General features: G+C 38.5%; 2 protein-coding genes and 1 long non-coding RNA gene across 5 annotated transcripts in view; 2 read left to right on the top strand and 1 right to left on the bottom strand.

Moving 5' to 3' along the window:
• Window positions 1-366: 366 nt before the first annotated feature.
• Window positions 367-25,221, top strand: part of LOC147857752 (uncharacterized) — a 38,276-nt gene continuing 13,421 nt past the window's right edge. The window contains exon 1 of the long non-coding RNA XR_015530527.1: window positions 367-436. This is a non-coding gene — a long non-coding RNA (uncharacterized LOC147857752). The remainder of the gene's footprint in view (window positions 437-25,221) is intronic.
• Window positions 1,742-8,127, top strand: LOC147857755 (WD repeat-containing protein slp1-like). Of its 3 annotated transcripts, none has more exons than XM_087327405.1 (12): window positions 1,742-1,793; window positions 1,960-2,041; window positions 4,334-4,466; window positions 4,558-4,697; window positions 5,178-5,230; window positions 5,343-5,448; window positions 5,585-5,716; window positions 5,832-5,894; window positions 6,452-6,562; window positions 6,883-6,913; window positions 7,394-7,529; window positions 7,730-8,127. In XM_087327405.1, exons 1-11 carry the CDS (start codon window positions 1,744-1,746, stop codon window positions 7,516-7,518), a joined length of 1,026 nt encoding a protein of 341 aa, XP_087183531.1. In that variant the 5' UTR covers window positions 1,742-1,743; the 3' UTR covers window positions 7,519-7,529; window positions 7,730-8,127. The 3 variants fall into 3 exon arrangements, with proteins under 3 accessions (XP_087183531.1, XP_087183533.1, XP_087183532.1); XM_087327406.1 differs by having other exon boundaries at window positions 1,746-1,793; window positions 1,965-2,041; window positions 7,730-8,126; XM_087327407.1 differs by lacking the exons at window positions 7,394-7,529; window positions 7,730-8,127 and having other exon boundaries at window positions 6,755-6,895.
• LOC147857754 (protein-S-isoprenylcysteine O-methyltransferase B-like) lies at window positions 8,599-17,253 on the bottom strand. The gene is made up of 5 exons (XM_087327781.1): window positions 17,096-17,253; window positions 9,978-10,221; window positions 9,751-9,879; window positions 9,509-9,624; window positions 8,599-8,876 (listed from the first exon to the last, which is right to left on the bottom strand). The coding sequence occupies exons 1-4, from the start codon at window positions 17,196-17,198 to the stop codon at window positions 9,534-9,536; spliced, it is 567 nt and encodes a 188-aa protein (XP_087183907.1). The 5' UTR covers window positions 17,199-17,253; the 3' UTR covers window positions 8,599-8,876; window positions 9,509-9,533.

Here is a 25,221-nt window from a genome sequence, read left to right as displayed (position 1 = left end):
AGTGTAGAGTGTGGGAGTGGAGTTTGGGGCACCTCTCCTTCATCTTCATCTATTTCTATTTTGTAACCTTCTCCTCCTTCAATAAGCTATCACAATGTGTTGGGCGAGCATGGTGGAGAGAAGTCGAAAGTTAGCTTAATCTACCTTAGCTTCTTTGTTATATATACCATTTTAAACACTTCTCAAAATCACTACTGTGATTATTGTGTAATCAAAATGTGAACACCATTCTATAAATGTAGTTTTTCTTGTAAGAAGACGAGAGTTTGGGGTCTTCATCTGAACCTTGTGGTATAATTGGGTATAATTAGCCCTAATCTTGTCGTAGCCATGTGAGCAAGATCATGATTAAAGGGAGAGAGAGAGAAAGAAAGAAAGAAAGAAAGAAAGATATATTAACGTCTTCTAAGGCCAAAATTGGCCCATGAGACAAATGGTGTACAACAAAAATGGGATATTTACCCATTCATCGAAAGTAAAAATAAAAATAAGATAAAATAGAGTTTAAGCTAAATAGTTCTAAGAAAACAACAAACATGTTCTATATAAAAAACATGTTCTACAATGAGAATGATTCTATACTAGGCCTAATTTCATTTCCATCCAAGTCTCTCGAAGAGAAGCGGGGGGTCAAAGGGTTGCCATGTGGATGTGGCCCGTGGTCCCCATGTAAGAGGTACCCCAACCATAGCTTCGAGTCGACGTAGCTCACGTTCCCTTATCTTCTTAATCTTTTCTACTCCACGTTGACTTGTGTTGAAGCCCAACATCCGAGGACGTTTGGTTGCTCTTTGTATTTCTGCTTCCTCAAGGGAGAGGCCGAGCGGCATAAGTGTATCCACATTCATCGTCTCCCCATGTTCCTGAAAAATTACACTAGATACATGTTGATGAGTAGTAAAAGGGTTATGATTAACACTTTGTAATTTATCCTCCCTATGTTGTTTTAGCTCTAAGATATACCTACCTAGTCTCTTTACACTCGGGGTATCTAATAGTTTGGAGAGGGTGGGAGAGGGTCCTAGTATGTCTTGGTATTCCGCCCGTATCTCGGCATAAGTTGGGCACTTGCATGTGAAGTGATACTCATCCTCTATCTCTATGTGGCATAACCTACATAGCCTTTCCTCTCTAGGGACTCTATTAGCTCGACCATTCTCAATCTCAAGTTGGTGAGATGATATCCTAAGTTGTCCAATGGCCACCCTTAGTGCATTTGATAAGAAAGTATCTAGGTATCTTGGTCGTGTAATAAACCCTAACTTAGAGAAGTGCAAGAAGTGTTCCTTATAGTACACCATTTTAGATGGGAGTGGCTCTCGTGGGGTGATCCATTTGTATCGAGTGTAGATTTGCCATATTTCTTGGCGTGAGAGAGAGAGAGATAGATTATATTATATCGTCTTTGGAGGAGGTCAAATATGACCTAAAGAGAGAGAGAGAGAGTTAGAATCGTGGTGTGTGTCGATGAAAGGTGAAGGATTTCTAAGGAGAGGGAGAGGGGTATTTTTGGAGATTTTGAAAAGTATACATATATAGGCTTCTTGTGCACGTAAAATATAAAGAAGGTTTATAAGCAATTTTGGCCTTAGAAAAGACGTTAATATATCTTTCTTTCTTTCTTTCTTTCTTTCTTCTTTTCTTTCTTACTTTCTTTCTTTCTTGGCTTCCTTTCTTACACACAATCACACAACAAGCAGAGCAGAACAGAGCAGAACAGAACAGAGAGCACAGAGAGAAGACATGGCCAGCTTCGACGTTGTCGCCATTGATCCCACCGTCTCTATCCTCCTGTAATCACAATTCCATTCACTCACCCATTCATTCATTCGTTCGTTCGTCCATTTTTATTCATTCTCTTATTAACTTTGATCTTCACAGTCCCCTCTGTTCGTTCTTTAATCCTGGTCTTCCTTCTCTCGCTCCTTTCTTCTTCTTCTTTTTGCTTCTTCTTTGTAGCGAAGATAAAGAAGCTACTTCTGCGTGCTTTTCCGAAGATGGGTCCTGGCTCGCAGTTTCTTATAACCTTGGGATGATCGAGGTTCGTTATCCGTCAATATTAGAATGTGGGCTTAAAATATCCTACGCTTTCCAATTTGTATCTATATGTGACTGTGTGTATATTGTCTCATCCACACAAAAAATCCAACTTTCCTGTCACAATTTTGCATATGCACCATTCAAAATGTCACCAACTTTGATAGAAATGTATCAACTCTTTGGAAGCCAGAAGAAGATATATGGCGTGGGTGTGCACGATCAGGCTATTTGGTAAGCATTACGAAAGCTCCTTGAAATTTGGCTGTCCCTGTGCCACACTTAGATTAACAAGATCTCCTTCAAGATTGGCAACTAGTCGCCAAACGTGGATGACCTTCTTGTCCATGTTAGTTAGTACAGTCTATGCAGGCATACAACCAGAACCATGGTGGGATATGCATTGCAATGCCATATATTAAATATGCGCAAACCCATTGGATTGGTATTCCATTAAGTTACTGAAATCTATTCAGGCATCAACAACCAGAATAATGACGAGATGTGCATAGCATTGCTGTATATCAAATATGCATGAACCATTGGCTTAGTGGAAATCAAATGTTAAAATGTATTCAGAAGAATTTTTTGCCTCTTATGGAATGTGTCTTCTTGTGGAGGTGTTTTCTTGGAGTACACCACCTACATATGATGGACACACCAGGGAAAATATGCTACATTTCAGGTGGAACTTCCACACCACACAAAGATTTCTCCTACAATTATAGCATTTCTCTCACAAGTAAGGTTTGTTGGTCATAGTTTTAGCAAGTTCTTTTGGAGTTTTGGTTACTTACCTTTTGGAGATCACTTGGATTGTATCTGAAGGCTTGCTATACCTCCCAGGATATTCCAGGGCATCTCTGTGCTCTTTTTTTTTAATGCCTTTACCCTATGGGTTGTAGGAGACCTCTACATAACCTACCTTTTATCCACTAGTTGTGGGTCTTCACCTATCCTTGAGGTTTCCCATCTCTTATATAATGTATTTACCCCCCCTCCCCCTTCCAACCACTAATCACCACCAAAAGAAGAAGTATACATGTATGTATGTATGCATGTATAGAAAACACATATTTTGTATATTTTCGTTATTGAGCCATAATGTTTCTAGATCCTTTATTTAAATTTCTAATTATGAAGAACTTGACAATCTGTTGCGGATCATAGAAAGCATGCTTTTGTTTATCCATTTGCTTAGTTGTACCGTTTTCTATGTTCCCATGTATGTGTTCATGTAAGTGTATCATTATTAACTAATGTTCATGTAGCTGTCTTTTGAATAATGAAGGTTAGGTATCCTTGACCATCTGAATCTAGGCATAAATATGTTGATAATGGAACCCTCAGTACAGTTCATATGGAAGATCGTTTATGTATATATGCACTATATAACAACTTTATGGAGGTTTAGAAAGAATTTAGGTCTTATATTTAAATGAGGTTATGAAAAGATTCGCAGTTCGTTTGTATATCCATTTGCATGTTTCCATGTTTTCTATATAATGCTTTAACTCACTGTACTGCAAAATTCTCTACTTCTAGTCAATGTTCATACAGCAGGCCTCTCCATTTGTTTAGTGCATTTTCTTGCCTTCATATTTATTTTTCTTATGACCTTCTATCCTTGCCAATGTGCTATCTCTTGTAATGTATGCATATGTTTGTTGTTAGGCATATTCTTGCTATGTAAAGATAGTTAACCTGATTGGTACTTCCAGCAAAAGAATGCTTGAAACAGTAGAAAATGTCTTTTTTTGCCATGACATTAATCTAGTCTTATGGGACCCTCAACAAAAGAATATTATAAACTATGGAAAATGATTTCTCTTGCGATATAACTATTAAAGATGTAAGAATTGAGGTAAAGTTAGAAAAAGTAGAAAACAACCATTGGTTTGTGATTGTTAATGATTCCGAAGATTTAGACACTGATAAGGATATCGGCTCTAGCAATTAAATACTTTCTGCAAATTTATCTTAACCATGAGCATAATCACTACATCCTGACACTTAAGTTTCAAATATCTATTTGTTAAGCATCACAAGTATATAAATTGCCTTTGCTTTGCCTTTCAGAGCACAGTTTTTTATTTGATTTTTTCTACTGTTGAAATTGAACCTCCAATAACCACAGATTATGTTCAACACCTCTACTGAAATGATAGAAGCTTAGACCATAGTTTATTTGGGCTAATCTTTAATATGAACATGTATATGAATATGATTTTGTTTGTTGATAATCTTCTATAAAGATACTTTAATCTTGTGATTTTTATCATTTCCCATAAGACAGGTCTACAAGGTTACAGATGGAAGCCATTGTTTTACACTAAATCAAAATAGTGCCACAAAATATCCCAATGTATCTGTATGTTTTCGGCCTACAGGGGAACTCTTCTCAACAAAAAATGTGCTGATCTCATGTGGTACTTCTCTGTCAGGCTCTTGATTTTTGCAGGTTTTTGATGCATTCACAGGTTTATACCTCACTAACTTCTTTCACTATATATTATGAAGATGTGGGTGGAAAGGTCTATCACTGGCACATTACGTCTGGGAAACTCATAAATACCATTGATGAACTGGGTAATGAGGTCTTTACCGTGGCTCACCAGGAAGAAGGTGCCCTCTTTGCCGCAGCTGGACTAGATGCTAAGGTGTGACTCTGATCCTTTATTTTGTGCTAAGTACTGAGAAATGTACATATTTCATATTATTATATATATCCGTTTTGGTAGTCTTTCATGTAGTAGATAAGAATTTTTTCTCCTTGTGATGAATTTGTAATGGGTTTGCACTCCTATTTCTATTGTATTACATTTGATGCTCTTTTTGTTTGCTCTTATTATAGTGGTTTTTATGCTTACACTTTCATGCAAACCTTTGCTGCTCTCATTCCCATTGATTATCACATGTCGAGAATTATATGATGAAATCATAGCTGAATGCAAGACATTGAGGAATTCCCTTCTATCAATATGAAATGCTTGCTATTTGTAACTTCTTGTTTACCTCACAAATCCCTATAATTTTAAAATATGTTTATATCCTCCTATTTCTAAAATATTTAACAGTGGTTTTTCTTTTTGTCTTCTTCTACAAAGGGGGTTCTAATTGATTGGTTAAAAAGTTTTCAGGTACGGGTATATGATGGGCTAACAATGAAGCTTTGCAATGTTTTGGAAGAAGGGTATGAGTGGAGTATGAGTGGAACATATTTCAACCACAATTTCTCTACACATTGAATGAATAATAGAGTAAAGAATATTCTGAGTAAAGCTTTTGTGTCTGTATAAGAGCAGCAATGGATCTACTACGGTTGGTCATACCAATAGAATATTTTCTCTAAAGTGGAATCCCGAGGATACAAATACAGTTCTTAGTGGTGGTTGGGACAGCACTGTTCAGGTGAGAATCATCCATAGTCATCACTTGATGTATGAACAACAGAAGATCTATATTTTGTAGAATATTTTTCATTAAAGGTAAGATAGTTAGGTGATGCATACCCAGGAAAGGTTAAAAAAGGTTATTTTTTCAATAGATATGGGACTTGAGGGTTGGAAAGTCAGTGAGAAGTATTTTTGGACCCTATCTTTGTGGAGCGTCCATCGACTTTGATGGTAATTCAAGTAGAGTCCTAACTGGATCATGGAGAGAAACTGATCAGTTACAGGTTGGTTCTTAAAACAAAATTTTCTTACTTCGTTATGTGTGTATGTGATGTCCTAAATACCTTGTAGATCGTTATCAGAGCATCAATGCTGAATAGTTTTTTTTGTCTCGCGTAGGAGTGGGACTATGGTACTGGAAACCTTGTTCGCACATTTGTATGGCCTCAAACAATGAATAAGGTATGAACACCCGTGCTATCCTGATAAAGATATTTCAAATTTATTTCTTGTTCTTAATTCTTTTGCATTCTGTGGATATAACTAAGACTATCATCAACTTTTCTATTTATAGCTATAAAAATGTGTCTATTCTTTTGCAAATGTTTTATGACAATAGAAAGACATCATCCTTTGATTGCCTTGTGGATCCATGGCCGGACATGGGGCTATATAATTATACAAATTTATTCTATGACATTGCCTGATAAATAAATGCCCTGAGAACCATTTGTAATTGTAAGTGAGCATCTGGATGATCTTTAGATTTTGAAGATTGTAATGTGGTACATGGATGTAATGAAGTTTTGGTAAATTTTGTCTGCATGGTTAAATGTCAGGATAAAAGTTCGTGGTAGGTTTATTATGCTAACTTTTGATATTTTTCAACTGTGACCTCTTCGTAGGATAAAAACCATCATGTATTTTTCCTTATTGTCAAAGTAAGTTCAGATATAAGATATGTATGGTGTTTTTTCTTGTGAATTTAAGGTGACATTGAGATTTCTGTCCCTGTGCAGGAGTGCCATATCTACTCGGCATGCTATGGAAAGAAAGTGTCACATGATTTTCTTGCAGCAGGTGGAAGTGCTTCAAATGAAGCATCCATTTTTCACACTGGAAGTGGACAGGTATATAAAATATCTTGTTATGCAAGTAACATTTGTTGAGGGAAAAACGCCAAATGATGCCCAAGTTTACCCATTATTTCCTCATGTGCCCCATAAAATTTTCATCATCTCCTCAAATGCTCTTGGCAATCCCCCTTCGAGCAATTATATGATCAATTCATCCCACTTTTCTCTATTTTGGGATTTTACCAGGGGCATTAGGAGATAGCGGAAACTTAGGGGCATATTTGGGAGTTTTCCCCTCTTCTTATGTAGTCTACTCTCTAGTAACGTTCAACAAGAGAAACACTAAAGACCTGCCATTTTGCTGTCTCCTGAAGCTTGTTGCTGGCATGTATGATATGCAAAAAGGTAAGTTTCGACACACCTACGTTCTGTTCTTCTTGTGGATTGAAATATGATAAACAGAAACAGGTTTAAGGAACAATTTCTGTACATCACTTGGGTATCTCCATTCTCATCTTTAAAGAGGAATTAAAAAAATATGACGTTTGGGTTTTATTAACCTATCGATGTTCTTATATTAGACATAAGTTTGTCTGAGGTTCAGCATGGAACATCGCAGAAATAAGTTTGGGAATGAAAATTCTTATTCCATATATATCATATTGTTCTCAATGAAATGAGTGCAGAAATTTTCTAGAGCTTACAAATCAAACATCTAATGTGTCTGATGTTTTCCATCAACATAGAATGTCTTATTTTTCTGAAGTTCTATCATGGCACAATTTCAGGATATTTTGACAGTATCAGTGATTCTCTGTTTTCGAGTTTGTTTTGAAATATTGATAAAAAAAACGTTTTCCATATATAATTTTACCTTGATTGCAGGAGTGGTTTGTGTGGCATTTGACCCTACTGGCAAGCACATGTGCATCATCTCATCAAATCAAATTCACATAGTACATATGAAGAAATATCTGCACAGTTTCAGAAGCATGCTGAAAAAACCATAACCTTTTACAGTGTAAAGTCCACATCCTCTTACTTCGATGTTCTTGAAGTATTCTCTTTTGTTTTTTCAATCTAGCTTCAATATGGCCTTTCCGATAACGTATAACATAAGTAAAACATGAGCATGGTTAAAGCATGAGTAGTTCTACATTGTAAAGTTCAATTGGCATCCTTACCTCCATGGTCATTGAACATATTCTTTTGCTTTTGCAGCTGATGTCATCATGGCTTTCCCCTCTCATGACATAACCATCATTTATGAAGGTTTCAACCTCTTCATTTCTCCAACAGTTGCAGCTTACTTCATTGAGCATGTTAATGATGAATGAATTGACAGTGTGAATGGCTAGGTCTAAAGCAAAAACCCAAGAACAAGACTTCATACACTTGTATTATAAGCAACAGACCATTTGTCATACAAAAGGATTGGTTTAAAACAAACCAAGAAAAAGCATATTGATATTCAGACTTTCATTTATCATCCTCCAACCACATGATACCAATGGCAAGGCTTAAAACAAACCCATGAACAAGTCTTCACATGCATTTGGAGTTTTATACGTAATCCACATATCGCCATCTACATTCGCATCCACATAAATCAATTGTGCATCTGGTTATAAAAACAATTTGGCATCACAATTGTGTATCCTCAATTAGCAAATGGAAATAATAACTAAATTTGGCAACTTTGAAAGTACTGAATATAATCATATGCAGAAGTTCCTTTTGCCTCCAGTGCACTTATGCACGTATTATAAAAGAACTTTCATGAACATATTTGAAAAAGATGAAAGGCAAATCAGGCAATCACGTACATGGTAACTGACAAATCTAAGACATTTTTCTACATTCCATTTCAATGAAAAACAAACAGAGTTTATCAATAGCAGTGTTTATCAAGAGTTGCTGTCCTGAAAGATAAAAAATATATAATCATACAGACACTGATCAACGTTATGGATTTTGTTTCTCCTTTCCACTTCTATGAATAAAATGTTCCATTTAATGCAATGGTTTTGAACCACTGGCCCAAGGGTTAATACAATGACACCAATCAATTTATACATAGTCCAGCATCAGCATTATATTGTTCTGTGTAAACAGCCATCCCATCATTGACATTGCATGATGGCTGCAAACTGCCATTAATAGTGGAACGCTGCAAAATATACAAGGTTACATATATCCAAAATTTTATTCATCCACTAAGTAGCAACAGAGACTCATGGTACAACTAAGCTTAAACGATAATGCTTTCACACTGGACACGGGCAGGATTTTGAAAGTTGCAATTGTCTGTAGCGACTTGAACATTACAACATTCCAAAAATACTGAGCAAAAATGTTTTGATGGTCCCTAAAAGAAAACAAATACACAAATATTAAACCTCCTGCACATCATAATCAAATAGGTAGATTTTAGATTTCAATGGTTCCCGCAGCATACTGGAATAGTCTTTGATAAAACAAACAGAACTAACTTGGCATTCAATGTCATGCCTATATGAGGAAAGTTTTATGAGATGATATACAGTACTGAACTGTACGTCCAGTAAAAATTGCTACATTGAGATATAAACATTTCTTTATTGACATGCAGAAAAATCTAGTAAATAGAATTATAGAATCGCAAGAAACGTTTTAAACATGCACCTAGTTCCCTTATATCCATACAACAAAAACAAAGGGATAGAAAGTTTTCAGGTCTCTCCACCGAACATAGAATTTTAGGTTAGGGGATTTCAAGAGCAATTGTGCTGCATCCTTTTACTGATGTTGCAAAGTTTCTTACTTCCATTAAAGCCCTGATGATAAACTATAGCACAATCCATAACAATATATATGGATTCTCTGACCCAAGCACATCTATTTGAACTGAGGAATATGATAACAGAAAATAGTAAAAGGCCAACAATTCTTCTTTACTTAATATATCTATGCAAAATTTTATTTTGAAACAGATAAGGGTAAGTAAGTGCTGAGGCTAACCTTATAATGACTTTTTCGTTGATTATCATCTAACAAATGGTATACCAGACCAAACTCTGTTGGCATAATCTGCATATTGCTTTCCGAAAAATTGGTACAAGAAGTATTCTTCATATCTGTTATTTAGTTCATTAAGAAAACCTCACAATTATTAAACCAAGTCAGTATATGAGCGCGCTCCTAAACCCCATAGTGCACGATGATATTCCACAGTGTAATTTGCACAATATCAATGAGGATACTTAACCCGATCTGCAAAGAAACGCCATGTCACCAAAGCATACCCAATGGAACATATTGGATTCATAAGTAGGATTTGAGTTCCAACAGACCATATAAAGAAACCCAAGTAGCTTGGATGTCGAACAAATCTAGAAAACAATTGAAAGTTACAATATTCCCCTTGAAAAAATTAATTATGAGAAAGGTGTTCAGTTTCATAAAACCAAGAGAGGATCTAGATTAATACCCATAGACTCCATGGACCACTAGCTTATGACTTTCATCATGATACAACTTTATATCATGAGTGAAGTTCTTTTGTGCTGTAATTATGGCAGTCTTGCGAATCATCTCACCAAGAATAACAAGTGAAAGGCCTATGTAGCTAACCCATGCCTTTGATTTTAGCTCTGGTAGAAGAAAGCCCTCAATTGCATACTCTATTATTCCAGACACCATTGCAACCACATATGGCTTGCTAACAAGAAACGCTGCATTGAAAATTAGCATCCTATTAGAGATATGTTTGTAGCAAGAAAGAAAGATATATTAATGTCTTTTAAGAGGCCAAAATGGCCTATAAGACCAAACAAGAGATTGCATCTTAAGTGTTGTCTCATCTTTGAGAACAAACAAAAATAATTGTTACTAAGTAAAAAGGGAAATAGCATAAAAGTGAATATAGAATCTTGTTATCAGTATATGTAAGATTCTCAAGTCAAATATACTGCAATTTTCATCTTCTAAATATCCAGCTTATGTCACCAAAATGGAGATGTCTTTGAAGCAATCAAAGCACCTTTGTTGGTGGGAGATAATGACTTTTATCAGTTGATGACAAGGGTGGTGAGATTGTGGTCCATGAGGCCGGGGACTACACGCACGGCAAATTGCTATTGCCCGATGTATTGTACATTTGTGTAGCCCTTGATTGCGTTGTAGCATGAGTAGGAGTGATGGGCTTAAAAGAAAGTTGTGATTGTTCATTGCTGATGAGCTTGTGTGGCTGGATTGTTGTCCAACAACATTTCCCTGTGACTCTTGACTACTAGTAAGAAAGCTCCAAGCACTATTGGTAGTCATATTCCATTACCTTGCCTAGTGGGCCAAAGCCTTCCTTAAAGAGGCAATGATATCTCCCTTACTTCATATAAAACACTACATTGACACAGTGTTCTTCAAATTCCACTCCCTGATGACACAATTGGGAAATTCTTCCTTCTAGTGGTATTCTTGCATTTTTTACTACCTCGATCTCTAACTGATGTGATGAAGTTCCCAGCTGCATTACCACACTGCGGGGCTGATAGGATAGGTGCATGTCCATCTATAATAGCCTGATGATGATTCCATCTTACCATGTGTATAAAAAGTATCTCTCGTAGTGGGGCATCTTCCTACCAAGTGATATTTTGGGGCTGATCCATGTTACCTTGTTTTCCAAGTTAAAGATATCAATTCAAATCACTCTATTCTTCACCATTTTGGTCATGTTTAGATGGGGAAAATCCAAGCTATATTGGAATGGGGGTGTGCATTTACGTTTATGCCATGTGACTCAAACCATTGCTGCATTTCAACATACCAACAATGAATATCTCCATGTTCAGCATGTTGTTTTGATGATGTAAATGCCAACCTTAAGTACCTTCATTTAGGGAGCTCCCAAAGGCCATTGGATACAAGTCAGTAATTGCAGTAATGCCTCGATGATTATAGGGCCTGCTCCATGTGGGAAATTATTGAGACTAAAGATCTCTCTAAATCTTTCCAGTTACTTGCTTTGTGAAGATTTGGTTCCCATGTTTCAGCTCCATAGAGAAGAGTTGGTGTGACTAGTATTCCCAAGAAAATCGAGCACAAGCAGCCTTCCATAAGGACAACCTAGGCCTTGTGAATGTTACTCCTAAGTGAGTGTAGGAGAGTGTGTATGCCACCTTTTCCTCTATCAAGAAGAATTCTGGTTCTAATCTTGTTTCCCATACTTGAGTGGTATTAAACACCATCACTATAGTTTTATCCATGTCTATCGACAAACCTTTGTTTGTAAAAAATACTCTTGGGTGTTTAAATGTCTTTGTATTCCCTCTGGAGAGTCAAAGATTAGCATATTATTAGCAGCATATAGTAATATGTGCATGGCTATACCCGCTATCATAGAATGAACCATGCGTATCATATGTGCATTCGCATTCGAGAATGATTCAATCAAACGTGTATGGTAAATCATCTCAAAGTTGGATTGGATTGACTATGGTCTATATTATATATTGATTCACTCTCAATCCCAATAAGTGGACTCTAATCCATTGTGAACCACCAACATAAGTATGGTTGCAATATTTGCATTGTATCACATGCATACTTTTGGGATGCTTCTTAAGAATCAAGACATCTCTATCATCCTCACTTTAGAACTTTACAAAAAAAGGAGTATGAACTATAGAGATTGAATCAAAATATGTCATTATAAATTATAATCAAATGTTCAAAAACTCATAAAACGTACATTCGAGAATATGAAGAAAACATGACATAGGCAATAGTAACATAACTTATCACTAGGGTGAGCTAATTTCTAATAACAAAGAAAGAAAGAAAAAGAAGAAAAAAGAAACGATCAAAAACTCATAAAACGTATATTCGAGAATATGAAGAAAACATGACATAGGCAGTAGTAGAATAAAAATTGTACCATTAGGGTGAGCTAATTTCTAATAACAAACAAACAAAAAAAAAGTAACATGACAATAATAAGAGGATATGAGAAAGTTGGGAATTTAACTCAAGACACAAGCAATAGTAGCATGGCAACTTACCACTAGGTTAAGCTCATTTCTAATAACAAAAAATGAAAAAAAAATGAAAAACGAAAAAACTAATATAAAATTTTGCTATGGTACTAACAAGAGAGGAGAAAATTGGGACTCGAACCCAAGACATAGACAACAATAGCATGTCTCGTTACCACTAGGATGACCTGAATTTGTGATAAAAGCATGAAAAAAAAAGAAAAAAAAAGGAGCACGTATTTTTCCCTTTTCAAACGTTTTCAATCATTTGAATGGTTGCACGAACACGAATATTACGTTCTATGCCCGTTATGCATGCTTTTGAACCCCTGAATCTCTCTATATAGTGTGATACCTCATCTATATAAAGACCAAAGAGGGTGGGTGATAGAGAGCATTGTTGTTTTATTCCAATTGTGCTAGCCCATGGATATATTAGAGTACCTTTGCACATTCATGCCACCTGAGATAAGGTCATTTGTGTGATAGATTGCCTCTCATTAAACATTTTCCATGTTTTTTTTACTTTCTTGTCCTAGGAACAAGTGATAGACATGTTGAAACTAAATACCATCTCTTCTTTTTACTCATGAGCCATTAGAAGATTGCTTATTTGTGTGTATAAATACCCCAAGTTCCTTAACACTGCAAGCATAAGCATCTCCTTGTATCAGACATTCCTCATCATACTCACTATGTTGTGGGGGGAAAGAATTTCTAGTTGCTTTATGGAATGACTTTGACAATCTTTGTGTAACTTCCTCTAGGGATCTAGCATGCCATTACATACTCCACAACTATACACATCAATTGTCTCCCAAATAAATTGGTATTTACCCAGCCCACTATCCTTCTTAGCATCCATTCACCACCTCAATGCATAGATATGCATTATCTGCTGCCAAGGCAATAGGTCTACCATATATAGTGAACTCTGTTATTTCAAGTATAAGAGATGGATATCCCATCAAGTAATTGATCGTGCTTGCACCTCCTTTTGGGTTGATTTGGGCCATTGTGACATCCATTATATATCACAAATCCATAGGCACTTCCCAAGGCTAGGAAGTATTTGCCATATTCCATTATTTCACTCACATCTTGAGCTTGCCAATTTAGACCAACCTCTTTTGCCATAACTTCTCATACACAGCCTCATTGGCGTCAAACTTGTTTGTTCATCCTTAGTTCGTGCATTGGAGTCCCATAATAGTACTACGTCCCCCATAGTAGCAAATATTATGATATCATTATAATAGTAGATACGGTCATTCTCCAAAGCTGCAAACCTTGAGTAGGCACATGGAAAGTAGCATTTTGCAATATATAGTTCCCTAAGATCCCCTCTTTTGATTCGTATCCACATATAATGCACACCTACATCCTTATGCACAACATGCACTCTATCATGGAGCTCCTTTGTGTACAAAGCCATTCCTCCTGAACCTCTAGTGCCTCTTGGTGAACATGTTTGGGGATGACATACTGTAGTTTACTAGCCATGCATTGATGGGTTTCTATATACATAGCAATATCTGTGTTCTTGAAGTCTTCAAAATAAACACTCAACATCTGTCCTTAGAGAGCCATTGCAATTCTATATAGTCATGTGTAAGGTTTGGCAGGCCATGCACTATCATGTGGCTCTCTACTCTGAAATAATGACCTTACCATCTCTATATACAATAAATTTTCCTTCCTTTCTTGTGTCATGCACTTGTGGCATGTTTTCTTTGTGATGTGCTACTTGAGCTTGATGTGCCACTAATTCAACCTTATTTGAGGATATTCCATCCTTTAGGTATTGTTCCATGACATCCTTGAACTCTTGAGTTTAATTTCTTGACAATATTTGTGATCTCTTTTCGTATGGCTTCTAATAACTCCATCTTGAGAGAGGCATACAAATTTGTTTTTGGTTTCTCAATCTCCTTTCGTATTTCCTCCTTTAAAGCTCTTTCTATACCCTCTTTCCTAAGACTGATCTCTTGTATAATCAAATCACGTAAGAGATCATATTTCCCTTGTTCGACATCGAATCGAACTTGGATCTTGCTTGTGCATCCTTTTGGCGCCACCCAAAGTGCTCCCATCCCATCCTTTTCTTCAATGGTATCTTATTGGGGTCTGATTCATATCTTCGTGGGTGTTGAAATCCATATCTTTCATTATTGTCTGATTCGGAATCCATGGTGTTCTATAACTAGGACAACAAGTACAGAGTATGGTCAGAGAAATGCAAATGGCAAAGAAGGTAGACGTTTCAGATAATGCATTGCATAAAACGAAGAGGATGGACAGAGAGAGAGAGAGAGAGAGAGAGAGAGAGAAGAAAGATATATTAATGTCTTTTAGGATGCCAAAATGTAAGATTCTCAAGCTAGATATATTGTAACTTTTGTCTTCAAAAGATCTCTAGCATTGGTCAATCTAGAATGGAGAGGTCTCCAAAGCAAGGGAAACACCTGCGATGGCGGGAGATAATGGCCTTTATCTGTCGATGACAAGGGTGGTGAGATCGTGATCCATGGGGCCAAGCCCTACATGCACGACGAATTGCTATTGCCCGATCTCTTGAAGGAGAAGAAAGAAAACAATCAGAAATACCCAGAAATTTTTTTATTTCTCCACATATCCCCAAGTGTTCCATTCATTCCCTGAATGTCCTCGGTCAGCCCCATCTTGAGCAATAATGTTGTCACTTCAACACCATTTCCTCAATCGAATGTGCTGTTTGAGAAATTATAGGATGATTTCATTCCTTTCTGTTATTTTGGGCAATTAATTAAGGGCATTTGTGGAAATAAACAAAACTCAAAGTATTTCATAAAATTTCCCTTTTCTTTATGATCACCAAATATACAAAAATTAAACTTGCAAATCAGGAGATAAGAGATGATGTAAATGATATCTGTTATTCTAGTTTGAGATTACATTCATTCAAATTATCCAACTTCAGCAAAGATAATAGTTAGTGTGTAACCCTCTACAAAATCATCGCCATTCAAATATTTTGCATATTCCAAGAGATTTCAAGTTGTGACATAAAATTCCCCTCCCATCTTTTTCTACAAATCCTCATCTAGTTTTCCGGCCAAATCAGTTTGTTGTGGCGCTATAAAAGGATCCAAATCACATCCTTCTCCATTAATCTAAAATCCTGTGAGTAGTCTTCTCCTTCAGCCACTATTCATTCTCAATCCTATGTTCCATCTTATTGGCCATTTGTAGCTGAGAGCTTTCTTGGCTGTTGTTATCAGTCTTGTGCTCTTAACCACTACATTATTCTCTTGTCAGGAGTTTCCAGCTTATCTATATCTTGTCTTTTCTATTCATTCTGTTTTGTATGATTATTTAACCTTCTCATCAAATGATGATTTCAAATATAAAACTAGAACATGATCTATTTCTATAATATCTTTTATATCATGTTGCAAGAAGCCCGGATAGGATGAAAACCCATAATCAAGGTGTAACAATGAAGAGTTCCAAACTTGCTATTATTAACCAAGTACGAGATCAGATAGTTTGGAGTTCTTTGAGATCTATTCTAACAAAAACATACACTCATGTATCAATTTATTATTTGAAAACATAAGAGTATTACGAAAACATAAAAGAAGTGCACTGGTCTTTATATCATCTATTGTGTAACACAAATAATGCACATTAAAAGAAAACATAGACAATGTCTACATGTACACGGCCACTACGATCAAATAAATCATGAAAAGGAGAATATAAAGGGTTATCCCTAAAACTTGACATGAGTCTAATAAATGTCTCCCTGAAATTCAAACATGTGATAAGTGGAAAGAAGGAAGATTGGTCTTTACGATACAAAAACAACAATCAGTAGACTGACACAAAAGAATACTGTTTGTGATGTTTTGCAAGTTGCGACAATCTTGACCTACCTACATTGGAAGTGATGTAGTCCTGATAACTCTCATTGACGTTGGTGTAAAACGGACCAATAGGTAGCGGATATCTCAAAACAATTATATTTTTAGATGTTTTGCAGATGGTTTTTGTCTAATAACTCCCATAGAGTTTTGATATAAAAACTAGCTACACAGATGAAAAGAATACGTCATTGGACTTATCAAAGGTATAATCCTTGAAGAAGAAGAAGAAGAAGAAGAAGATACAAATGGAAAGAAGACAAAACCATGACAATAACTCAACAAACAATGAATTCAAGAAATAAATAAATACAATGTTTCTTTTGAGAAAATGGGAGCAAGAGATCTTTATGAAACGATCTCCAAACTATACAAACAGAAAGCATTTACACTCCACAAATTCAAATAAGGGATGTATTTGGGGGGATACATGTTTTCTCTGTGTACCAAACAAAACAGAAGTATAGAATAAGTAATCAAGGTAAATGGGAGATATAGAAAGCAAGAGGTGAAGAAAGAGGTCACAAAATGTTACAAAAACGAAACGAGGTGTAAGGAGAGAAAAGAAATCAAAAGGGAAAAGAAATATTGTAGAAAAAGGAACAGAATTGAGAAGGAGAGAAGGAGGAGAGAGACGAATAGAGGAATGGAGGGAGAAGAATACTCACATCTGGTGGAGACCTTGCTGGGTCCATGGAAGAGGAGAGCGAGAAAGAACTCGGAGGTGTGGAAGAAGAGAAGCGACAGGGAGAAGGTGAGAAGGTAGGCCATCGCTGCCTGCCTGCCTCCTTTGGCTCTCTGTTTATTATGTAACTCTCTGTGTCTTCTTCTTCTTCTTCTTCTGTGTAATCTCTCCCCGACTACTTAGAAGTTAGTGTACATAGTTAGTTCCACACACTTTTTTTTTGAGAAGGAGAAGGAGAAGGGAAGGAGACCGATTAAACTTTAATCTCTCATGAGGTACTCTAATCAAAGTAAATACTAACGCCAAGAAGAAATGTGGCAATTTTTACGCTCCACATAATGGATCTTAACCTGATTTTTTAGGGCCACTCCGATCTAAAATGTTGTACTATATATAAGGAACACTTCATGCACTTCTCTAAGTCTAGTTTTATTACACGGCTAGAATATTGTGGATACGTTCTTATCAAATGCACTAAGGGTTGCCATTTGGACAACTTAGAGTATCTTCTCACCAACTTGACGTTGAGAATAGTCGTGCTAATGGAGTCCCATGAGAGGAACGGATATGTAAATTATGCCATATAGAGATAGACGATGAGTATCACTTTACATGCAAGTGTCCAACTTGCGTCGTGATAATGGCATAACACCAAGACATGCTAGGACCCTTCCCACCCTCTCCAAACTATTAGATACCTGAAATATAAAGAAATTAGGTAGATGTATCTTAGAGCTAAAACAACATAAAGAGAACAAGCTACAAAATGCTAACCATAACCTTTCTAATATTCATCAACATGGGACAAGAGGGCACGATGAGCATCAACACACCTGCACCACTCGCCCTCACCCTCATTGAAGCAAATAAATAAATAACAACCAAACACTCTCAGATGTCAGGCCTCCTCAAAGTCACTCATTGTGTAGAAGCAATTAAGAAGATACGAGAATGTGAGTTGCACCACCTAAAAGCTATGGTTGAGGTACCTTTTAAATCGGAACCACGAGCCACACCCACATCGAAACCCTTTGACCTCGTGATCCTTTTCAAGAGACTTAGATGGGAATGAAACTAGGCCTAGGACATAGTCATTTCCTTTATAGAATATGTCACGCCATAACACCTTTTGTACAATACTATAACTCTTTTGTCTATGTTTTATTTTATTTTTATTTTTGATGATTGGGTACACATCCCATTTTGTTGTAACATGATACACTGCACCACTTTCAATCATACATGAAATGGCCATAATTGAGACTTCCAATACATAATGGTGTCCTTCAATTTACTATCAATCCAATCAATTAGTTGAGCATTTGCAACATCGATGCCTAATGGATACCCCAAATGTTGATAAATCGATCCTTCATGTAATCGCTAACCCTTGTCATCCCAAACATTCCAAGCCACCCTTTGTACAAGAAATAAGGTGAGACTTCCTCCAATTTATATGCAACCTTGAAGCTAAGGGAAAATGATCCCAAACTTGCATACTCCTTTCAAAATTTTATTTTAAAAACAAAAAAGAATCACTAACCAAGGCTTCTGCCACTCATTGTCCTCTTAAAGGAATATGCAAACCCACAATATCACATGAGCTGCAATATTGGATAACATTACTAATAGAGGATGTGTAGCCATAACAAATAACAATGGACTTCATGAACATCCTTGCTACACCGATCTAATAAGATAAACATTGGGAGTAATTCCACCATTAAGCATCACACAATCACACAAGGATGTTGCATTTTGCCTTAGCAAAAAAATAAGTTGACACATACAAGAACTAAAACCCATATTGAGAGAAAATGCAAGTTAACATGCGCTTTTTCCAAATCTAATTGAACCATAATCATTTCTTGATGTGGATGCATAATTAGTAGGTGATGAAGAGATAGAGAAAAATGATAGAGAAGAGAGGAGGAGGAAACAAGAAGGCTTCAATATACTAATAAGAAAAGAATACAATACTCTTATACTCTAACAATAACAAAAACCAAATAACTACTTAAATATAATATTAGACAAAAAAGTCTTTCCTTCTTCACCCTTTCTTCTACTAAACTTCTTATAACCCTCTTATTCTTTCTCCCTTCTTCTTGCAGATAATCTATCCTCTCCCCTATTACTAAGAATACCCTCATATTTATAGGTTTCTAGTTGCGTTATTCTTGCTTTTTTCTTTCTTTTTTTTCTTTTACATATGCTCGAGTTTATGTGATGCATTTTTCGTATCATTATTTCTATTTTATGTTTCTAAATTTATCATAAAGAAAGCTCTCTTATAATTTATTTTTTTTAAAATTTGGATAAGAGTTTCAGAAGTTATGAGCTTTTTTCTCTGCCCTACTTTCTCTGCCTTATTATGCATTTTTTTCCTTCTATCTTTTCTCTTGCTTTTTCTACTTTTGGAAGACGCCTCTAACTTCATATCCCTTCAATTTTCTTCTTCTCTTAACTCTTGAGCCTTTCACATTGTGCTTTATTCTTATAGAGCTTAATATTCGATGTATTTGCCATGGTCTTTTCTTACAACAAAAATTGACTTCACAGTAGGCATATGAACATTCTATACATTAATATATTTTTGCCCACAATAAAACCATATTGAGATGGGTGAATAAAGTGAGGTAAGAATTTCTTAAGTTTATTGGATAATTTATTTGCAAACACTTTGTACAACCCTCACATCAATTACATAGGCCTCCATTGATGAAATGACTCAAGTGATGGTACCTTTGGTATCAATTTTACTATACCCACATTCCAACTCTCAAGCATGAAACTAGAAACCCAACATGTTGACACATTTGTGTGAATGGTCTCTTAAGAATACAAGCATTTTATTAAAGACTTCATTTGCAATACCATCCCAACCAAGACTTTTACCATTTGAAAGGTATAACAATACCTTTTCTACTTCAACTTCTTTAAATTTATCCAACTCTTGACAAATATATGTATTCACAATACATCCAACTACATTATTAAACTCTTGTCTTTCTTTCAACACATCCTCATTAATAATCAACTCTAGCCTAATCAAAACCTTAAAATGAGAAATATATACCTCAATAACCATGATTGTGTTCACAACAATGTCATCTCCTAGCTTAATTTGCACCACATTTGAACGAGCATATGATGGTCTTAATCCTTGAAAAAACATATGAGATTGATTATTCATAAACCCCTCTAGCAACTAACGTGGTCTTGCCTTCTGTTAACTTTAATAATACAATTTCTTCACAATGTCCTATAATTGAACTTAAAGATCCAAAATCTCTTCATCACGTGGATTATACATCAATAATACATTGCATCGCATAAGAATATGTGAAAACATATCTTTTAGCATTAGTCAAACCATAGTACGTAAAATTCGTGTTCGTATGCGAATGTTATTCAAACATTCTTGTGTTTTTTTCCCATTTTTAAAATGTTTTTTTTTGTTATTTTCCATTTTTTTGGCTTATTTACCTCATAATAAATAGTTAATCCAAAAGTATGGTATTTATCCTTCTTTGAGGGTGTTTTTCTTATGCGAATGCGAATGCACGTATGGTGCGTATGGTTCATACTATGAGTCAAACCATGCATATAGTGAATATCTCGATGTTTTTTTTCTTTTTTTTCTTTTTTTTTCAAAGTAAAGCTACTTTCCCATTAGTTAGGAAGGATTATTACATAGAGTCTATAAGGAGATTTATACACACATCGGGGAGACTTCCTCCGATCAAGCCAAAGAAGATGAGCCACTTACATTGCCTTGCGGCCTAACTTAATGTAAGAAGCTACCTATATCCAAGGCAATGCCCTTCAATGTGGCCTCGTACGAGTCGGCTCTTGGGGCCTACACCGAAGAGAGGGTGGCAGGTGAATAGGAAACAACCAACGTGGGGGCTGGTAGTTCCACCTCGGGCCACTCCCGCCTTGCATCACCATAGGTGTGTTCCGCCATTTCTGCCAAAAGCGCAAACGGGCAGTGGTCACGTCGTTGGAGTGGCTGCAAACCTCTTCTAGTTGCCCTCGTAGGCAGCTGATAAGCGCGAACCATATGTCCATGATCACTTCCTCCGAGGGTCGTACCGTACCTTGGAAGACCTTGAGGCAACGCGCTTTCCATATATACCACAAGGTGAAACCTGCGATCAACATCCAGATTTCCGGAAACCTAGGGGATGCGGGCTGCAAGCCTCTTTCAAAATGGATCTTGACGATTTTGCCTCTCGTGCATACATAGCACCAACTATCCGCATTGACGGCGTCCGTCCACCCTTCGACCGAGTGATCAATCCATGCCGCAGCGCTCCACGAGGCTGTTCCTTCAACGTCACATGCCACAAGGAGGCGAGTCACTCTATCCCATACCTTTTGAGCTTGAGGGCAATCCCACAAACAATGTCTCAGAGACTCAATAGGTAGAGAGCACAGTGGGCAGCCTAACGGGCCACCACGTTTATCTAACCATTCGCCAACGGGCACCACATTATGACCGATCTGCCACCAAAAGAGCTTGATCTTTTCATGCATGTGGAGACGCCAAAGACCCTTCCAAAAGGCAATGAGCGCCTCATCGGGGATGCCCAATGTTCGCTAGCCGTTGCGAAGGGGGCCGCCTCGCTGCAGTTGCAAAGTCCGACCCAATTTAGTGGTGTAACCGAAGAAGTGGTGGAGTCTATCGTCATGTTTCCATCTGAAATCCCCGGGGTCCCAATCCAGATCGACAAGGGGACGACAACCGTATACCCTTAACCTCCAATGGGGTTCCACCTTAGCAACATCCGGGTCTGTCTTCCAGATGTTATCAATCTGTGCCACCACTCGGATTGGGTGCCAAGAGCCGCTGCTCTGGCTGTCCCCAAAAACTGTATCACTCCCCGATCCGCTCATGCCCTTTAGCGACTTGACCATTCCAGCCTCGTCAAAGAGACCGAACCATGCATGTTCTCTCGCCTCCCCCATCAGAACCCTGTCAACTGCCTCAGCTATCAGTCTCCGCATTTTCGTAGCTCCCTTGAGGGGAGGGAAAAGGTCCTCTTGGGCTCTTCCTGAATCAGCCATGCGTCTCCAATCGTCTATAGATAGGAGGCCTGTTTGTGCCAACTTTCCCCATGCTAGGCCCTTAAGTTGCCCTAGCATCGCGTTGTCATTCGTTTGCACATGAGGATTCCAGAATAGTGGCTGTCTAGTCCATTCGGTCAATGTCTCCGGGGTGTGCTTGACCAAATGCTGTCGTATATGGCACCATGCCCGCAAGATGGAGTTCGTGACCCTATCCTCCGGATGGCAAGCCAGCCTGGGTGGGACTCCACTCGTGCAGCACCAATTCAAGGAGTCGGGCCAAGGCCTACCATACTTGGGAGTCCCTACTTGCAGCCTGTTGCGAAGAAGTACCTTCCAGCACCCCTTACCTGGCAGGAGGCAGCGAACCACCATTTTAGCCAGCAATGCACGACTCTGCATTAAGGGGTCTATGAGGCCAAGCCCCCCTTTGGCCCGTTGTTACCTCGTACGAGATGTACGGAGAGTCAAGTGTGATGAGCGAGGGTCGAATGTTATCATAATGTTGTGTATGTGTAGGGGGCATAAATGTAATTGTGAGTCGATACATATGTGAACACATGCACACGTGTGTGCATGTGGATGGATACGAGGAGGTATGAGTGAGTGTCCAGTATGAATGCTCTAGGGGGCTTACACCCCTTTGTATCTACCCCCTCTTGTACTATTTAACCCCCTTATGGGGAATGAATGAAAAGGGAATCATCTCTCTCTCTCTCTCTTGTCATCTCTCTTCCTATCTCTCTCCCTCAACGTTGAACCCCCTTGGGAGGGGGGTGGAGCCATTCTAGGCACCACCCCCCACCCCACAATGCTTCTCAACGATTCTCAACATCTTCATGCCAATCTCTCTTACCATCATACTCTCCATTATCTTCGCTATTACGCCATGTCTATCTTTGTCATTGATAATCATCATCGTCCTTAACCCTAACCCTAAAATGTATAACACCCGCGGTTGCGTTAACCAACACCATGAGACTCTGGCGGCAGCCCGTGGGTTGTCCTTACCTGACCATATAAACCCCCTAATGGCAGCCTTAATCGCGTGCAAACCTGCAGGGTCCATAATCCAGCATGAGACTGAGTGCCACATGGTAGCGAGCAGCACTTGGTTCGCCACAAGGACCCTACCAGCGAAGGACAATTTTGATCTACTCCACTGGTTCAGCTTCTTACTTATTTTGGCTTGTACGTGGGCCAATTGCGCTCCCTTGGGGATTGACCTCCCCATCGTAAATCCAAGGTACTTGAAAGTCGTCCCACTAGGGACCCACGTAAAATCGGCATGGGGTTGCCATCTTGGTGTCTCCTGTTCGCTGAACCATAGACCTTGGGTTTTATTCCAATTGATCTTGGCACCAGCCGCCTGACAAAAGTCCTCGACAAGATGTTCAGCCCGTTGTAAATTCTCCTCATCACCTTGCAAGAAAAGAACCGTATCGTCGGCATATTCAGATAACAGCAAATCTTCAGTCGCATTGGGGATGGGCAATCCCCGCAGCCCGCTAGTTGGTGCTTGTAAGTAGGCGGAGAAAGCCTCGGTTATAAAGAGATAGAGATATGGGGCTAGGGGACAACCTTGCCTCACTGAGCGTTGTAGTTGGAAGGCGGGTCCCCTAGATCCAGCCATCAGCACGCTACTCGTAGCTGTCCGATAGAGTGCAGAAGTGCAATTCCTCCATTTTTGAGGTAGGCCCAAAGCTCTCATCACATTTTCCAAAAAGGGCCATAACACCCTATCGTAGGCCTTCTCGAAGTCTAGCATCAGAATAGTCGAGCTCGATACGGAGCGACCGGCCAATGCCATAGCTTCCCAAAGAAGCAACACATTATCAAAGATACACCTGTTCTTGACAAACCCAGTTTGATTGTCGTGTATGATGTCCGGTAAGAAGCTTGCTAATCACTGAGCTAGGACTTTAGCGAGTATCTTGTATGCCGTGTTAAGGATTGTGATTGGACGCCATTGGCGCAACTCTAGGCTTCGCTCTTGGGATTTGGGGATGAGATATATCATCCCCTCAGCCAGACCAATCGGCATCTTTCCTGAGGACCAAATCTCTTGGAACCCGGCTTCCAAGGACGGGATAACACATTCCCAATGAATCTCGAAGAAATCTCGTGAGAGACCATCGGGACCGGAGCATGCACCCCTTCGCAATCCCCTAAGTGCCTCCGAGAGCTCTAAACGAGAAATGGGACTATCGAGCACAACTTCCATCTCTTGGGTTACCTTGGGGTGAATGCAAGACATCACTCGATCAGCCAACTCCGAGTTTTGCCGCACATGCATAGGTGCGAGGAGGTCACGATAGTATTGTGTTGCCATTTCCAGAACCTCAGTCTTGTCCTCCGTTATTGAGCCGTCTGGTTTTCGCAGCCCGTGTATACGTCCACCACCACCCTTGGGTGCCTTGTAGTGAAAGAAATGTCGGTTGGCCTTGTCGTCTTTTCTAGCCCACCATGCTGCGTTTCTTCGAAACAACATTCGGTTCTTCTCCAAAGTCCTTTCATGTACCTTCATCTTTGCTTCCTCTAGTTTAGCTCTAGACCATTTGCAACCAGGGTCTACCTGTAACAGCGCAACGGCCTTCCTTAATTTTGTTTCAATGGCTCTAACCTGTTGGAGGGCGCGCTTGGTCTCTTGTTGTAAAAAGGAGGAGGAGAGGGCCAATTTTTTCTGCAGATCTTCGCTGGCTGATTTACTGCCCATGGTGTCCTGCCATATACTCTGTAAACCGGCCTTCACCTCTTCACTCTTCATGATCTTTATGGGGATCTTTACATTGAGACTGCCCTTGCTATCGTTGGGTGGGTTAAGGTCTAGTCTCACCGGCTGATGATCTGAAAAGGTAAGGCCTGCCAAGATAGCAAAGGAGCCCCCGAGCTCTTCGAGGGATGAGCTGATGTATATGCGGTCTAGCCGTGCAAGACTACCGCCCCTAGCATTCCCGGCGGCTCTAGAAAAGTGCAGCGAATGTGAGCTTCGCCTAAGGGAAGAGCCCCATGTATCCTTCACCCCGATTTTGCCAA

Source organism: Azolla caroliniana, unplaced genomic scaffold (genome assembly GCF_043228905.1).
Source record: "Azolla caroliniana isolate FFs.n. ecotype wild unplaced genomic scaffold, voAzoCaro1.0.p SCAF_11, whole genome shotgun sequence".
Taxonomy (NCBI): Eukaryota; Viridiplantae; Streptophyta; class Polypodiopsida; order Salviniales; family Salviniaceae; genus Azolla; species Azolla caroliniana.
Note: the sequence above shows the minus strand (reverse complement) of the source record. Positions and strands in the feature narration are given on the sequence as shown.

Excerpts from the sequence above, each read along its gene's own strand:
- LOC147857754 (XM_087327781.1), bottom strand. The coding sequence starts at position 17,198 with ATGGCCTACCTTCTCACCTTCTCCCTGTCGCTTCTCTTCTTCCACACC. Across the intron at positions 10,222-17,095 it reads CAGCAAGGTCTCCACCAGAT|CGTTTCTTGTTAGCAAGCCA; the intron begins GTGAGTATTCTT and ends TTTTCAATGCAG. Across the intron at positions 9,880-9,977 it reads GTGGTCCATGGAGTCTATGG|ATTTGTTCGACATCCAAGCT; the intron begins GTATTAATCTAG and ends ATTGTTTTCTAG.
- LOC147857755 (XM_087327405.1), top strand. The coding sequence starts at position 1,744 with ATGGCCAGCTTCGACGTTGTCGCCATTGATCCCACCGTCTCTATCCTC. Across the intron at positions 4,467-4,557 it reads AAATGTGCTGATCTCATGTG|ATGTGGGTGGAAAGGTCTAT; the intron begins GTACTTCTCTGT and ends TATATTATGAAG. Across the intron at positions 5,449-5,584 it reads GTTGGGACAGCACTGTTCAG|ATATGGGACTTGAGGGTTGG; the intron begins GTGAGAATCATC and ends TTTTTTCAATAG.